An 18381-nucleotide genomic window follows, 5' to 3' on the forward strand; every position below is an offset into this window, starting at 1 on the left:
GAAGTTACATAGCAATGCAATTCGTTTTTCTTTAAAAATGTTTTTCAGATGAAGTAAAAATAAATTAATTTATATTTCCAAGATATTATATAAAATTGTGTTCGTGTAAAAAAATGTTAAGAATAAATTATTATCAGAGTATAAAAAATAAAAATAAGATAATTTGTAGTCGGATAATTATTTAAATTTAATATTATGTAATGATGATTATTTCTATTTATTTTATTTTATTTTATTTATAAAAAACCCTAGGGAACATGAACCAATAAATGTACAAAAAGGTTATGAAAAAAAAAAAAAGGTTATTACATGTAAATTGTATAAGACATTAATTAAACGTTGCGTCATATTATATTGTATACTTAAAATAAGGGTTTAAATAATTTAGTTTGAAATTGAAATAATTAAATTAATGATGTTAAAAATAAAATTGATTTAGAATGATTGTGTACCGTGTAGTGGTGTTTCAGTTATTGATTCGGAAAAATTGGAGTTTATTATGAAATTTATTAATAGTAAGTATGTATTTATTAGCTACTTGGACAGTGGACCCCGCAGGTGCTATTAATACGCATATTTTGTAGAGTAGTAAAATAGGAATAAAGATATTTCTCAGATTATGAGCGAAGCGATGAATATATATGACCTTTTAATGATATGTGTTTTTTTTTGTCTATAAATATCATCTGCCACACAAATTATAACAAAATTATTTCTTTGGTTTTTAACTGGGCGTGGTTTATGATAGCGAGTTGGATTTAGTTTTTACTTTTCAAAATAAGATTAAAAAAAAACAGGTAAAACAGTAATATTCAACAAAATCAATTTTATTTATTTTATTGTAATCTAAAAATAGAGAATCGTAGAAACTTTAAAATGAGAATATCGGATACAACCATTAAAAATATCATTCATAAAATATATAGATAATAGGATTTAATCTATCTACATAATATTCTTTGAAAGTAAGCTAAATATATTATTATGGATTTTTTTTCATTATTATTTATTTTTGATTATTTCACCGCATGTCTTTAATTAGTCGTTTAAAAATCAAAAAGAAAATAATTACAAATGATATGAATTTAACTGTTCAAAATTAAGATGGTGATGCACGGTAATGTCAGTGACAGCAGATAATTTTGGGGGAAGGCGTGGTTTCAATCAGGTTTTTATAATTTATTTCCTAATCTGATAGTAGATAGTCTTTGACTGATGATTGAGTTTTAAATTAAATTTGTTAAATTGATCTTTGATACAAATGTCCAAAAATTGGAGTTGCTTGTTACTCATGTTGCGTGGCTCATCTACAAGCTTTTAGAACTATTTTAAGAAAGTATTTGAATAAGAATACAATACTGAATAAAAAAAAAAAAAATTATAATTATATTTGATTATATATTACAATAATGTACTAAAACAAAATAATTAAAAATGTGATCAGATAAATCCACTGTTTTTCAAATTTTCATTTTTATATACTAACTCTATTCGAGTTTACCAAAGCAGCGTTTTAAAATCCTGTCCAACCTTTTTTGAAACATTTTATAAATTACAATTTCGCTAACCCAGCGTTTCTTAAATGTACAGCATTATCAATTATTACCATTTGTCTTGTGAGTTTCGACATTTACGGCAAACTCTACAGTAGTGTATTCGTTATCAATACGAAATTCAAAGTACACTTTGTACGGTATCTGAATATCGACTCGTACTGTTTGGACGGAGATGGAGGTTTTGATACGTAACCCGAACGATTTGAACGATAGCAGAGTCTTCTACTTTTGTACAAGTAGATTTGACTGGTCACGAGTAAGATCTAAACGGATCCAAGCTATCCGTTGAGTTTGGATGGACGCGTCTGTTCAGTAAAAATACGTAAAAAAAAATTTTCAAAATTTTCACATAGCCATTGTTCAGTTTGTAGTTCTAAGGTCACGAGGGGACCAGAACGATGTCTCCTATTGTGACAAAAGGTCAGCTATAAGCAAGTAACGGCACCAAGTTTAATCCTCCTTACCGGAAGATACCGTGGACCAATCCGACAAGGAATCGGCGTTGCGTCTCGTAGCGGAACGCGGATGAACGGAAGGACGAGAGGTGCGTTTACTCGGCGTTTTTAACCATCGGCGCCGTCAGCATCCGAGCTCCTTGCCGGCGATCCGTCTGGACCGGATATACGGGCGGCTGTACGGTCCCAGTGTAGTGTGGTTCCGGTCGGTTGCAGTATATGTATAACGGTCGGGTGCGTACGACTACTCGAAAAAGTGGGCGGTGACGACTGTCGTAAATTTATTATGAATAGTTAGGATTACGGATAGTTAGATAACGCGCGGTACGTGCGCACAATCAGTTTGCGGTGGAAGTATAATAATAATACAAGAGGGTATTGTAATAATACTCCTTTGAAAGTCTTAAACTCGACACCGCGATCCATTGTCAACGAGCTCGTGGCCGATGACGACTTTACAACGAAATAATACATCCAACTCTAAGCTTTGTCCGGATTCGATACGCGTATATATTTTTAGTATAATAATACCGGTACGTTTTTCCACACGACCGGACGATAAAATGGCAGTATTTTTGTTATCACCGCATCGATACGATGTCGGTTTTTCGCGTATGTTCGTTACATCAGCACAACCACGAACAATTTTCTTGTATCTTTATTTGTATATGTAAATAAATATTTTTTTTTTTTTTTTTGCAATTACCTAGTAAGTAAAATCAATTCGTATGAGTTTGTAGGGTTATCGATAATTTTCCAAATTTGTTCGCTTTTAGTTGTTATTGTCAGAAAAAAAAATTGTGGGTAGAAAAACACTTCACCAGTATCCACTCCGGCGATTCATAAACAACCAAAAGCAGAACCAGAGTCCATTTAAATAAACAATAATTTTTACGACTATTTTAGGTTTTTATCTGCTTTGTAAAACAAATGAACATCTATATCTATACTAATATGTATTATAGAAAGGTACATTTTGTGGATTTATTTATAAAAAGTAATAATCTCTGGAACTGCTGAACTGATTTTGAAAATTCTTTGTCCAGTAGAAAGCTATATTATTCCCGAGTGACATACCTAGGCTATATTTGATTGTGATTAATAATGTTTGCCAATCTATTCCGAGAAAACGGGCTGATGCGGAGATTTATCGGCGTGCGCTGACTATAAATTAATATAATGTTCTAGGTGAATGTTCAAAAATAATTTTCTTTAGTAGTTCTATACAAAATTTCGTGGCACTGCATATCTATCTTAAAAAAAAGCAACTATTATATATTAAATTTAAACGATTATTATGCAGTAGTAGAGTCGATGATATTTTATATTGAGTAAGCGCTAAAATTAACTTGTGTAATATAATAAAAGTTTATTGATAATGAAAATAATCGGAAAAACTATTTGTATTACGATCATTATCGATAGAAACTTTGATGAATACTTAAAAAAATATTTAATCCGACACCAATGAATCGAGCAAAAAATATTATTTCTTTTAGTTCTGCTTTTATACAGTCGAAATTTAAACGAGCAACTCTGTTCAAGACAGCAACGTGACGTTGATATGTCAAAAATATCATTTGTGACTACATGATATTTTACACTAAATCGGAAAATCAAAAATAGGTATGATATATCCATAAGTGTTACTCTTACGTTAAATATTAGCAACCAAATTTAACACAAATGCATTTTGTACAGACAACGAAGTGCTCGGGACAGCTAGTTTTAAATAAATTGAGTTTTATTTTAATCCAATAATAATTTTTCATATAAATATTTTTGTTTAATTATTTAGCTAGTATTTAACTCGGATAATAATCATATTGTACAACCGACAACGATTAATTTACCAACGGGTCGCATTATTCATTTGCAATATAGCAATAATAATAGAGCAACAATGATTAGTTTTCCTACGAGTTATTATGGACAATAATACTTAGTCGTGTATAGTTGTATATTCCATCTCTTTGTCTTTTGCCGCGGTATATATTTTTAGCGGTAATTCAATTTAGTCTAATTATACATTTTATTCGTTATCAAATGTTTAACATCAATATAATCAAATAATAATTACATTTAAATTAATGTTTTTATCATTCTTCGAAATTTTAATATTTCTATAACTATTGCCGATTATATTATATTATAATATTTACTTCTGTGTTGTTTCGTATTTTAATATTTTCAACATGAGCCAAGTTTCAACGCCCATCGTTAAAAAATATGTTCTGCTTTCTACAATCGTTTTATACAATTACTATTAAATAGGTACAGTTTATTTATTTTATTATTTTCTACAAGCCTATAAGTATTTATGATGATGCAGATTAATTTATTTTCAATATCTATACTACTATAGCATAAAATCAATATCTTATTTGTTGATAAAATAATATCTATTAGCTTAAATTAAATGTACGATAGTGATCTATCAAATATCTATCTACACCTTTGTAAAATTTTATGTGAAAATATACATTTTTAAGAATCAGTAAATACCGGTTTTAACGGAACCGGAACCCTTATTTAATAATTTTAAGAACCGGAATCGTAAAGTGAACATACTTATTTTTATTTTTAAAATTCCGACCGGAACCGGAATCGTAAAAATCATAAAGGTTCCACTCTCTGTGTCGAACTTGCAATATTTTAATATTTACACACCAAGTAAATAATTATTTCCAACGGTCATTGGATCGCGTTATTAAACTGTATGGGAAAATAAGATTTCATTCCACAAAAGTGACATTTGATTTCAATTTTCACGAAGTGGGACTTCATATAACTACCGTTTTATTTGACATCCAAGCGGTTTTGTAAATACGTATAACAATAATGTACTCCCGAAGGTATTTGCCCACAGCACTCGATTGTGAAATTCGTTCAATGAGAATTACCAAAAGCTTGATCGATTTCTTGTGTGACACGCAAACAAACACGGCACATAAAACGTGTCAATTTAACCAAAAAAAAAAAAAAAAGAAGAAGAAAGAAGAAAAGACATCGATTTCACGTCTGACAAAATTTTATGGGGTGTACATTAAAAACGGAGTAATAAATGTGAACGTCGAAAATAATAAAATGACAGCCAAATTATCTACAACGTCAACGTTGAAACGTTTCGCGTTATAATCAATTATATTTTTATTTTATCGGAATGTTAGTAAATGATTTACTTTTTCACATATATTTGTACCGACGATCAATTTACACTATCGATTTTATGCAACAATTTTTTACAGTGCCAAATAAAAACGCATAGCTGTGCGCAATATGAGTACTATCATCTCAAATCTAAAAAATTATAATCCAATTCCAAGACTTGACAAAATCATAAAACACACGAAAACATCTGTAGTCAAATATTTCACGATTAAACACAATAGTTACAATCGTAGACTCAAGATAATTAAAAAGTATTTGTCTTACAAGAAATAACATAAATTAAATCAATTTATTTTTGCACTCAAAATGTATGAAATATTTTTGAGGAGCCGTATATATTATTGTTCGTATAAGGTTCGAGTTAAAACCTTCAATTTCCATGTTTATATGAATTAAAATTTTACTGTAAAACAATAACAATATTGTACCTATGAGGCTGCAACATAATAATATATGCAAATATTTAAAAGAGGAAAAGTAGGTAACCACTCTTTTATACAGTAGGAGTCAAATGTAACTTGGCATTAAATATGTTAAATTTAATTTTAATGATAAATTATTGGATATAAAAACAATTCTAATCGGAAACGGTCTATATTTTAACGGAAATATTTTTATGTTAGTTATTATAGTAATTATTTTTACTCTATTATAGTAATATGATTTACTTAATAAATAACTAATGTCTACTAAGCAATAATACACAATCAATTTAAATATTTTGAAAATATTATTGTTAAATGTCATAAAAATGAATGTTAATACTAATACCTATTCACGATTAATATTTTTTAATTACAAAAAACAACTAAAATCGTCATTCTACATTTAAATAATACATAATTTCATTTAATATTTTGTTCATGTACCTATATGTTTTAGATTTTTTTAATTTCATTATTAAATACTTATGAGGGATCTAGAATTAAATTGCCAAGCTTCAGATATAAAAATAAAGCAAACAATACAAAATAATTTTCAAATTATTATTTTTCCAAAATCTATCAAAATTTAAAATATTATTTTGTAATAAAGTTTAAGTCATATTATTATATTGTATTTTTACTTACAACTATAAATTCGTTATCAACGTGAAGTATTTTTACATATTATATTTTAAATGAAACCATTCATTTACAAACATTACGTTACAACATTTTAATCGAAAAAAAAACTGTCAAAATCTAAAATACACAATGTTTATATAAAATATTCATGATGTAATTGTTTGGTAGTTAAAAAGTAATAATAAATATTTGGACACAAAAATTATTATTTTATTGTTAATTTGTACTCCTCAAAATATATCTATGAATTAAAATAATTTTTGGAAAATTGTAGATAATAATATTTATTCAAATTATCAAATTTTAAATCATCTCTTTTTATGTAAAAATATGAATATCTAATATGAACAGATAAAAATCTGTACAAAACTATCAAAAAATAAAAACTAACGATAGTCATCATATTTGTCTATTTTTAATGTTGAATATCTAACAAACTAATCAAATAACTTACTCACGACGGAAAAACAACAAACAATGGTTATTAACTATGAGTTTATTGCAATACAATACTGAAAACATATTTGTAGATAATATTCTACATTAATTGTTTTTGACGATTTAAACATTTTGTATTATAAAATTGAATTATAATAACCAAAAATATATGGACCAATAAATTAACGAATGCAAATAATATTGTGCAAGTACAAAATACTTATATCTAATAATGTAATAATCTAACCTGTATACAATTCCCTATACAAGGCAGTAGTATCCGTGTTAAATAAACATAATTGAACACTGCAAATTATAAAAATAATAAAGTGATTACCTATATTGCATAATTATATTGAAAAACTGCCTTAACATTATTCTAGTGGCATCATCCGATTTTATTGTATTAATAAGTTTATCAGAGGTATTTAAATATTCAACGCCGTCACTATTATATTATTTTAATCTTTATTAAAATAGTATAGCTAAATTTATTTTTACTAACTAATAATGAAAATATACCAGTATATTTTAATTTTTAGCGGTAATTCAATTTAGTCTTATTATACATTATATTCGTTATAAAATGTTTAACATCAATATAATCAAATAATAATTAGATTTAAATAAATGTTTTTATCATTCTTCGAAATTTTAATATTTCTATAACTATTACCGGTATTGTTGAAAAAATCTGACAGATTAACACACTTATTGTTAGTAATTTACAAATTAAATTAATTATTTTTTAATTTTACTAACAAATACATTCAATTTTATTGAATTTATTTGATTACTAGATAAAAGCTTTGTCGATTTAAAAAAAATATATTTATTATTCACAAACTGTTTTCATTGTTAGAAATATTTAATTTTCAAAAACTTAAAGTTTAAATTAAAAGGTACCTATTTATAGTTATAAATAATTTTAAAATAATCATGAGCAATAATGTTTATTTTTCTCAAATTTAAAAACCTAATACTTGGCGTTTATACAGATTATTTATTTATAATGTCATATTTTCGTCGCATATTATCTTAATAAAATATAAATATATGAGATTACCTTCGTTGTTATGATATTAAAGTGACTTAAAGATAAAATAAAATATTTATGATCATAAAGTACAAAACATCTATATTTGTACACAGCGTAAAATAAAATAAAATAAAACTATGAAAATACCTATATCATATGATTATATTATTATTTACTAAGTCGTTGTAGGAACGTATAGAGAAGTAAATATTCCTTTAAAATTGAAAAATTTAACATAATATAATCAGTATATAATGTGTTACATTAATATTATATATAATGAGCATTGGTTTTTTTTGTGCATGATTTTAAATTTAAAGTATTTTTAATAATAATAACCTTAGAATAAACTAACTAAGACACGCTTGAACATTTATTCCATGTTGGAACAATATTGGTATTAAAAGAAAAAAATACTTTATAACACGCATTGTATTCTGACTACGTGAAAAAAATTCAAGCCTGAAATTAATACTTAGGTATAGTTATTATCAATGTTAAAATAAGATCAGCGTTTTTTTAAGTAAATTTAAAATTTTTATGACATTTTTCAACGCTTTAATAGCTCTTTTAGCAAAATCATATAAATATAATAACTATAAATTTATATTAATAATTGACACAGTAAAATATATTATATACTAATATCATATTACTTACATGCAATCCTCAATATGCTCGTTAAACGTGCTGTTTTATGAAGTAAACTACGCACAAATAATATAAGTTACTTTAATTGCAATACTAATACATGTCTTATTTTTCATATAGTTTTATACACTTATATGAAATCATATAAGCCATATTATGACAATAAAGTTGTTTATATATTTCTTCAAAAACATACTCACGTTATTGAAAAAAGCATATATTTTTTTATTTTTTTTTCAGCAGTCATTTGTTTGCATTTACAAAAAATCAACAAAACAATACTATGCATAGTTTTTAAGTATTTTTTATTATTATATAATTTTATTTCAATAGCAATAAACAACAATAATATAACAACAATAATTTCAAACATAACTGATTACAAAAAAAAAAAAAAAAACGATGTCAATTTTTTTCAAGCGATATTTTAAATTACTAAAATTCCAAACTTGTCTTTTAAAAAAAAAAATGTACATAATATTATATTGTAAGGGGATATTTTTTTAACAAAAAGCTCGTCATTATGATTCAAGTATGCAATATTTATGATAATTATTTCAAGAAATAAAACGTCCAATTATTATTATTTTTGTTATTTTTTTGTCTATTGCGCGATTAAGGTTTATACGGTTTTAACATGTTTATCCTTAGAAATATTGATTGTCTCAGAAAGCCAATATTATATTTTGTTCGTATTTTAATAGATATATTTTTTTTTTTTTTCGTAATAGTTATTTGTTCATTTTGTATTGCTATTGTTTACACGAAATTGCAATATGTAAAACGCTTCATAACAATAAAAAAAAATATATTTTATAATAACAAGCTCCCCACAAGCCCCCCTGATTCCCCCAATTTTGAATAAATAGAACAGTGATTTTGTAATTTCAACTATAACACTTTAATTTATATATAACTATATATACTTTTTTTAATGAACTTCATTTTAAGTTCATACAAAAATTGCGTGTAAAAAAACTTTTAGTGCCGTTGTAGTGATTTTTGAAAATATTATTATGATTTTTAACAAGAATTCATAAACAGCCGCGATTTATGATGGTTATAATTATAATTATAATAATAATGATAAAAAATCGTACTAATTTAGTAGATGATAAAAAAAATATTTAAAATTAAGATATAGCTGCTCATGAACGAAATTTTTTTTTCTCAAAAATGATAACTTTCAGACTATTGAAATACAATTATAAATTCGGTAACGCAGTGTATAAAATAATGTTCGAAATTAATAATGTACAGTTATTCAACTTACACGCTAAAATTTTTTTTAACCACTTTACATTTGATATTTACAATTATAAAAAAAAAAAAAAATGACAATTTTGTTTTTATATATATATAGAATTTTCTAAAGAACATTGCTGTATATTAGGGTACAGCATATTCTGATACAATTTTTTTTTAGTTTTTCTTTTTTTCTTAAATATTTTTTTTTTGTAAATTGGCTCTCCTAAGGTTTTATCTTATAACTTTTTTTTGTATAATACATAGGCGATTATAATTTTAAACTACACTCTTGATAATAATAAAACATTATAGGGTACAACGAGCGTTATACATATTCATTTTAACTTTTGGTGTTCTACATAATACACATTATTATAATCAAATTTTACGATTACAAAACAATTATTATAGTATGAACAATAAAGTAGTTATTTAAGTAAACTATTACACGACGAGATTTTATACTGTACAGAAAAAGTTACCAACGGGTGTAGCGCTAACACGTTGTCCGTTTGTCGTCTAAATCGCAGCGGCGAGGCTCGAAAAGTGGGGCAACGCACACGTTGTGTCAACACGATCGAATAAAATGTAAAAAAAAAATTCGGCAGAAAAATATAGCGTAAAGATCGGAGATGAGGTACGTAAAAAGCGAACGTGAAAATGTATTTCCGGGCGACGTTGGTCATAGGGACAAACGATGTCATCCAGTGCGCTAATCGAAACGAAAGTCCAGATAGGACTTGACAGTACTTTTGATAAAGGAAATGAAAAATCCTGACTAACGCACGGGTCGTATTGTGTCCTCTTTCCTCAAAAAATATAGATTATCGAAAACGCGCAGAGCAATCTCCAAACCATTAATCTTTCAAACAACACGTACATACATAAGATTTTCAGGACGATGTACTTCAGGACTCACTCATACACTCATAAATACGCTAACATAATCACACACACACACACACACACACACACACATATATAAATACACATATGAATACCTTATGTGGTCGTTTACCGTATAAAATGAACGTATGTATACAAGATTGATACAATTTTACGTCTTAGGTTTGACCCTAAGTTGTACGTAAGATTTAAACAATCCATTATACACACGTACATCGTATAGGTGTGTGTGTATGTGTGTGTATATGCGAGTTAGTATAGATACTCGAGCGGGTGAGTGACAAACAATCCTTACATGACGATTGAGTGTATATTTTGTAGGATTTAACTTGGATTGACGACCACGTACGTCGATGCTTACCAAACCGGTGTCCGACATAAGGTCGACGATATCGGAACAAATAATTGAGTGGACAAACAACATAGCCGAAAGGCCTGTGGTTGACAAGTTTTCGTTCACGTTGTCGATTAACAGAAGTACAATATCAACGTTTGCTACAGAAAACGAAAAAAAGAGATGACACGAAGAAAATCGTCGTAGTGTCGCAACGTTCGGTGGAGGCGTAGGTGTCGGAGGTCGTGGTGGTTGTGGTTGTGGAGGTGGTGGTGGTGGTGGTGGTAGTGGTGATTGTGGCGATCGTGTTTGTAGTGTGTGGTTGCCGCGCAATCGAGTCCGGCCCCGTGCGATTTAGATGTACGAATACGGACCGTCTGTGAGAGCGCTACAAAGCAATAGTCAGGAGTTGTCGTCTTTGGCGCGTCCTCCGTTTCGGCTGGTGGGCTTGTACTCGAGCCCGGGATCAAATTGCATCAGCACAAATACCTGCGATGCATAAAAAATAAGAAATATTTTAAAAAAAAAAAAATGATTAAAAGTCAATAGTCGCGGCCCTATTAATCCTTGATGATATATAGCGATGTCGTTGTCGTCGTGAAAACATAACAATATTGTCGTTAAATTTCGAACGCCGATAAGAATAATAACAACCGTGTTTCGTCGGATTTCGAGATTTTTTTTTTTTCAATTTCGCCTGTTAGCCTCTCGCCCCCATCGCCCATAAATAATAATAATATACATTCCTATAATAATTATTATGATATTATACTATACGTCTGAACGCGCCACCGCAGCATTCACGGCATAATAACGGCTACCCCGCTTCCCCTCACTATGTGGCATTTAAAACGAACTATCCGAGCATGCCGCACTGCACTTGCGCACGCGGGCTTGATGTCGCGTTGACCGAGTGCCAAGTTTCGGGTAAAAGAGTACGCTGCGCATCGTTGAAAGCTGTGACCCGGTGTAGCGCGCGGACCAGAATAGAACGCGTTTTCGAATCGTATTGCCTGCGAAAGCCACCGCGACGGAAGGCTTATACATTTATACGTGCCCGAAACTATTAGATTGTGTGAATCTTAATCGACCGTCAGCAACGACGACAGAGCACAGACCTGTCTGACAGTCTGTCTGTCCGCATGTAGAGGATCGAAAAAATAATAACTAATGGACGCCGTTTCACGGTGGTTTCGATTCGAAGCGGATTACGCGATTCAACCACGCGTATAGACGATAATTTATTTTGACTTCCTACGGTTTAATTTCGGAACGGTGTTCGAGGATTCATGTCGACTTACCAGCAAAACATATTTTGTACGGTTCGCGTTTCGTTTACATAAATTCGAGCAATCGAGAAATAATCATTTACCAGCAAAATGTTTTGCGAAATCAATTTGCTTTTTACATAATATTGTAAAGAATTTTTACAACAAACTTTATAGAGTGTTATAAGTATAACAAGGGCATGTCGTATCAATATAATAACGATTGCGGACGGTCTGTTAAATCACACCTATCTGTAGTATTGGAATCGCCGCGCATACACTCGAAACGAAATAATAAATCTACGATAACAATAATTATATGTTATTATAAGGGTTACCTGATCCGTGGGCATCAGCGAGAAATCGTCCGGTGGGTTCGTGATGACGTATCGTTTCGACGACGCATCGCAAGACGAACTTCTGTCTCTGAATCTGTAACAACATCGAAGAGATCGGATGAGAATAGCGACGTTCCACCGCCAGCGTTGCAATACGCAAAAAAAGGACGACACACATCACAAACAGTATAATTTAAGAGTACACCGACACCACGGACATACAAACAGACACACAGTAATGCAACCAGGGACAAGGAGGGGTGAATTAAAAGGGGTCCGGTTTGAACAGAAAAACTACAAGCGGAAAATTTTGACGGTCGAGTCTTAGGCAATATAGTTTATAAATTGTATTTTAAATATTTAAAATATTAATGACAAGAGCCGAGTGATCAAAAAGGGTACTGCTCAACATTTTGGTCCATTACTTCACTCATTAAAACTTAATATAATTCTTAAAAAGTATAAACTTCTCGTCCAAATTGGTTTTAAAATATCAAAGTATATCAAGAACAATTTTTAAATACGAATAATTTGAAAAATTATTATGATAGGTAAAAATAAAAATGTATATTTTGAAGTCATTTTAAAACAACATATTCATAAAAAAAATATTTATAATAATATAACAATCATTTTTCTTCAATAAAATAACCACTTTTTTGAGAATAAAACTTCACACTTCCGTTTTTCTCTCACGTTATTAGTGAAAAAAGCATCAAATATTTGCATTAATTATATGGCACCAACACCTATTTTTGAAAATAAAACCACTGTTGTTTGTTCAAAAAATATTGTATATCTTCGAACGTGTTTAGATCATTGTTGACTCGGCCCTGACGAAAAAATAATATTTTTCATCTCCTCGACAGCATATGGTTATCGTAGATAAATCAATAAATTATCAAAACGATGATATTAAAACAACAATTTACATTTTGTACACACACGTGTGCACCACATCCATTGCCACCATTACGTCTATGAATAAGAATAATAAGTGTATTTGATGATTGATCGGACGCCCATATTTCGTGACGATTTCAACCGCAATTAAAAAAAAAAATTCTAGATTCTATAAAATCATAGGTCCATTCAAATTTCGTATATCGTGACCACAATAACATTTGTAAGTAAAACAATTACAACTTATTGTTGAACTATGCTCTAACTATACTTATTTAGTGAGACAAATAATCGTCGTTCTATCAGCTAAGCTTAAAAGTTATTCCGAATAATAATTATTGATATAATTTAACTTGGCAATTAGATTGCATTGCGCTTTTATACTTTTATTTTTTTTTTAACTTTTGATCCCCTCCTAAGTAAATCTATCTACTTCCATTCAACTATAGTATTCATGCTTCATATTAAAATTATAATTCACTTACAATTATCATTACTATTTTGTATCGACGTAGTTTATTATAAACTATAATACGTTGCAATTTCATTATTTTGATATAAAATCGTATGTTTGCATCTTAATTTTTAATTTAAACCACGTACTTAAGTCTTACAATAAATCAGATCTTTATTATTTTTCATCACATACTATTCATACAATAAATATTATTTTTAATTGACGTTAAATCTATCTACTTGTTTAAGAATTTAAGATTATCATTCTTCAGAATTAAATTCGATTTCTCCCGATCAATCTAAAATCTCGTAGTTACGAATTATTGCAGATGTGATTGCGATATCGTTATAAATATTATGACGTAGTAGCATTATGGCAGTTATGCTTGCCAGTAGTGATGTCACGTGTTCGTGTTTATATTATAATAAGATATAATAATACCTATGTATCTAATACTGTTTGCCGTCGAGTCGAAGAAACAAAATTACCGTCGTGATATCATATCTACAGAGGCGGCAATGTTTGCACATCACTAAAATCATTTTAAATTTAAAATATGTTTTTTTTTTTATTATTATCATTATCATTAATAACAGGACCCCTATTAATTCGTTATGGCACTTAATGTTAATAGCAAACTACAAAACATGTATAGTTAGTTGTTCATACCGGTACCTGTATAGACCAATGCACAACATCCCGTATGACTTGAGGGCGGACACGAACAGGTCGCCATACTTGCCGGCTTCGCCGAACTGTGCCAACGGACCGTCATACAGCGAGATCTGACCGACCCGGCACCGGTCTCGGTTGGCCAAGCTCTCGTCAGTGCTGAAAACCCATACAGCATTATTAAAATATGAAAAACTAAGACAGTGACAACGAAATCGACTTTATATAATATTTTAGATTTAAGATGTTGTTCATATTAAAACTACACCAATTACATAAATATTATAATATAAAATGTTTATTTTTAAATATTTTGTTTCATAAAATGTGTTGCGTATTTGGAATATTTGATAAGTCAATATTTAATTTTTTAATTCATTATACAACGTTTGTGGGAATGGGTCAAATTAATTTTATCTTGTAATGTTATATCTATGGATATGTAGGTACGTATAAGACATTTCAAGTGTAAAACTCTGTTTGCCCAAAATGACCTTTCGCTTTTCACCCAAATATTTTAAAATTACCTTTTACCCCAAGAACATTGTAGCACATTTTAACCACATTTTTATATTTATTTTAGATATATATTTTTTAATTTATAATATTTTTAACACAAATAATATACATTATTTAACACTATATATTGCAATAAACAAATAAATAAAACACAGTTACAAATTTACAAATACATAATATATTTTTGGAGAGTAATAAAAACCGCCTCCTCATGGTAATCTCTGGGTAATGCTTAATGACTGTATAAAACTAATTTACACAAATAAATAATAAAATGATTCCCAAAGTACCTACATATATTATAAAAATGTGGTTAAAAAGTGCTATAATATTTTTAGGTGAAAAGGTAAAGTAGTTTTAAAATATTTGGACGAAAAGAGTCTCGCCCGAAATTTCATATTTTAAATACATTATTTATAAAAATATAATTAAATAAACAATTTTGATTGCTTATTTAGGTTCTTTGTACCTTTTTTTTTTTTAGGTTTTTAGTGCTTTTTGAATAGAGCTACAATAAACATTCCAACACGAATAATATTATATTCTTACAAATTATATTATTTTTATCGACACTCGATTTCGATACCGCCATATCGTTATTATTTTCACTATAATAATAATGGCATAGCACTTAAAATATTCCGTGTATATTCTGCGAAAATCCAAAAAACACGATAACCGTCTGCTGACATGCGGCATTTTATCGATGGTGCAGTAAGTATAGTAATAACCTCTGTTATGTTATAATGCTTATAATAACGCTAGGCAGTTTGCGTGTTTGAACTACGTACTCATAAAAAGTCCCAGGAGTATATTTTAACTCAAAAACTTTACCACACGCGTAATTATTATGTATTACACTGGACCGGCATAGTTTGATTTGAGATCGAGACGCTTGATTGTTCAAAATTAAGTCGTCAAAATATAACAGTAAATATGATTCTACAGAGACAAATGAAAAAGTAATAACGACGTTTTTTATAGAAATTAAGAACTTATCGCTGGCCGCTGGGGTACCATTGATAACATGGCTTTGTTCAATTTCTTGCAACGAAAAAAACTACATTGAATTCACTATTTAAAATACAGAAAATGAGCTTATCAATATAAGAAAATATACCTACGGTAACTCCGTAACAATTTAAAAAATTAAAATAACCGTGTGTAATATGAATTCAACAAGCTGTAAATCCGCTAATTGTAAAAAAAAGCTATTTGGCTTATTTTATTAACTATCAACAATACTAATTCGAGTATTAAAATATAGATATTATTAAGTTAAATTAAGTTTCTATTACTTAATGAATAATGAATATACAGTAAATAGCCTGTTGCTTGTAAAAAAGTAATATAATGTTGCATAATTACTAAAATCGATGATTTTTATCTTATTTTCTAAAGAAAAAGGTTTATTTAAAATCTATACAATAAGCAAATTATATAATGATGCAATTATAAGAGTAGAAGAACAGAAGAGGGGGTCCATTGGTAACACCCTAGAATCCACGATTTAAATTTAGGTAATGTGATACAATTGGGTTTGTATTACCTATATAATAAAAATAATTTTTTATGTGTTATAATTTAGTAACTTAAATTAATTTAAGGTGGTTTTACTTTTCTAATACTTTAGTAAGGTGTAATTACAATTTTATCGTTTAGAATGTTTTGATCAACTATAATAAAATGACCAAGAGCTATATGTATTTTAAATCGTTAGATATAACATTACTTTTGTAGAACAAAACACTTAACGATATGCATAGGAGGTCCATCGCGTGGTTCAACCGTTAGTTGTTGGTTAAGAAACAAAATGCTTAAATATACTGTATGCACAAAGATAATTATTAAACTGACCTATAACCACCGCGGAGACCAGCTCCTTCAGCTAAAATGAGTTCAAGTTCAGGCGTCGCTCCACCGGTAATCAGCGATCGGATGAGCGTCAACGCGTTTTGATTGAAATACGTCTAAAAACAGAAACAAAATAATACTTTATTACAATATACACGTGGATTCACCGTTATCAAATATTAATGTCACACACCTATCATAACACGCTACTACAATAACAGAGTTTTAAGTACGGTAAACACGATCAACAGTTTATACAAATACAAATGTCCTACGTGTTTAAATATTGTCGACGGATGTTTTACATTAACATTTTTTCCTGGCGAGCGAACATCCTATGACGTAAGTTTTTGACCCCGATCGATAACTGATAAGGGGAATCACGGAAAGCGCAATGCGATAATGACCCACCTAGTCAGGGTAGGGTTGAAGGTGGCACAATAAGGTAAATTGGCAAAGTATAATGTGTTCTTAGATAATTTATAGTTACTATATTTATACAATCAAAGCAATATTTCTTATTAATTCATATATATACAATTTATATTGGTGGAAGGGTTAGTAAGTGAGAGGTCCATATTCAAATACATATTGTTTCGTTTAGATCGCAATCATGCATATTAATATTATTTTTTATGTTTGTGAAATTTTATTAAATTATTATATATTATATTATTACTTACCGTCGACATGAGCGAGTCCAAGACACTGACGGCGAAAGCCGTACCGCACGCAAACGGCTGGGTGAGGTACAACTCTGTGTCGGGGTCGTCGTCGTCGTCTTGGTCAAGAAACTGTACGTTGCTGTCGTTGACCAGTTCAGTAATCATCGGAACGTTGGCGCCGTACACTGACCCTCGTCTCTGCAACACTATGGGTCCACCAGCGCAATTCAGACCATCCGGATCAAATTGTTTGGTAACCGCGGTTTCGTCTGCGCAACAAATCAAAAGCAAATCAAATGTGTATTTATTTTATTTTTTTTTATGTACCTAATTAAATATTTTTATGTTTAGGTGATATATGAAAAAAAAAATAGATTTTTCAAAAACATTCAATTACAAAATCTTATATTATTATGTATTATATTAGGTATCATACATTCATACATACAATTTAGATACATACAATTTGTATTATTATATTATTAGATATATTTCCGAACACAGAGACATTGTATAGATGTTCTGCATCGAAAATTAACATGTTTAGATTTCGTTTTATTCAATGGCGTAATTGGGGGGGGGGTCGCAAGTGCGACCCCAAACATAATCTAAAGGTTGCAAAAGTACTATTTTGTAACCCCTGAAATTTCCATGTTTATGATTTATCACTAGATATTAAAAAAAAAATAATAATAATGAGTAAGTAATTATTTAGTTCAGTGGACGTAGTGCCCGCATGTGTTTGTCTCAGTTTTACACACTCAGGACATGGAAAAATTTCATTCACTAGTTTAAATATTGTACTGTTACTTTTGATATAAGAGTGAATTGACTTATTAT

General features: G+C 29.2%; 1 protein-coding gene across 5 annotated transcripts in view; it reads right to left on the minus strand.

The window, feature by feature from the left end:
- Positions 1 to 9917: 9917 nt before the first annotated feature.
- The window catches only part of LOC113551121 (calcium-activated potassium channel slowpoke), a 70017-nt gene continuing 61553 nt past the window's right edge, over positions 9918 to 18381 (minus strand). For 4 of the 5 annotated variants that reach the window (XM_026953164.1, XM_026953165.1, XM_026953163.1 and 1 more), the window contains 5 exons: positions 17560 to 17810; positions 16880 to 16992; positions 14501 to 14662; positions 12472 to 12565; positions 9918 to 11354 (listed from right to left, as the gene is read on the minus strand). In XM_026953164.1, the coding sequence (XP_026808965.1) occupies positions 11268 to 11354; positions 12472 to 12565; positions 14501 to 14662; positions 16880 to 16992; positions 17560 to 17810 (707 nt within the window). In that variant the 3' untranslated portion in view covers positions 9918 to 11267. The remainder of the gene's footprint in view (positions 11355 to 12471; positions 12566 to 14500; positions 14663 to 16879; positions 16993 to 17559; positions 17811 to 18381) is intronic. The other variant, XM_026953162.1, reaches the window with a different exon arrangement.

Source organism: Rhopalosiphum maidis, chromosome 2 (assembly GCF_003676215.2).
Source record: "Rhopalosiphum maidis isolate BTI-1 chromosome 2, ASM367621v3, whole genome shotgun sequence".
NCBI classification, from domain to species: domain Eukaryota; kingdom Metazoa; phylum Arthropoda; class Insecta; order Hemiptera; family Aphididae; genus Rhopalosiphum; species Rhopalosiphum maidis.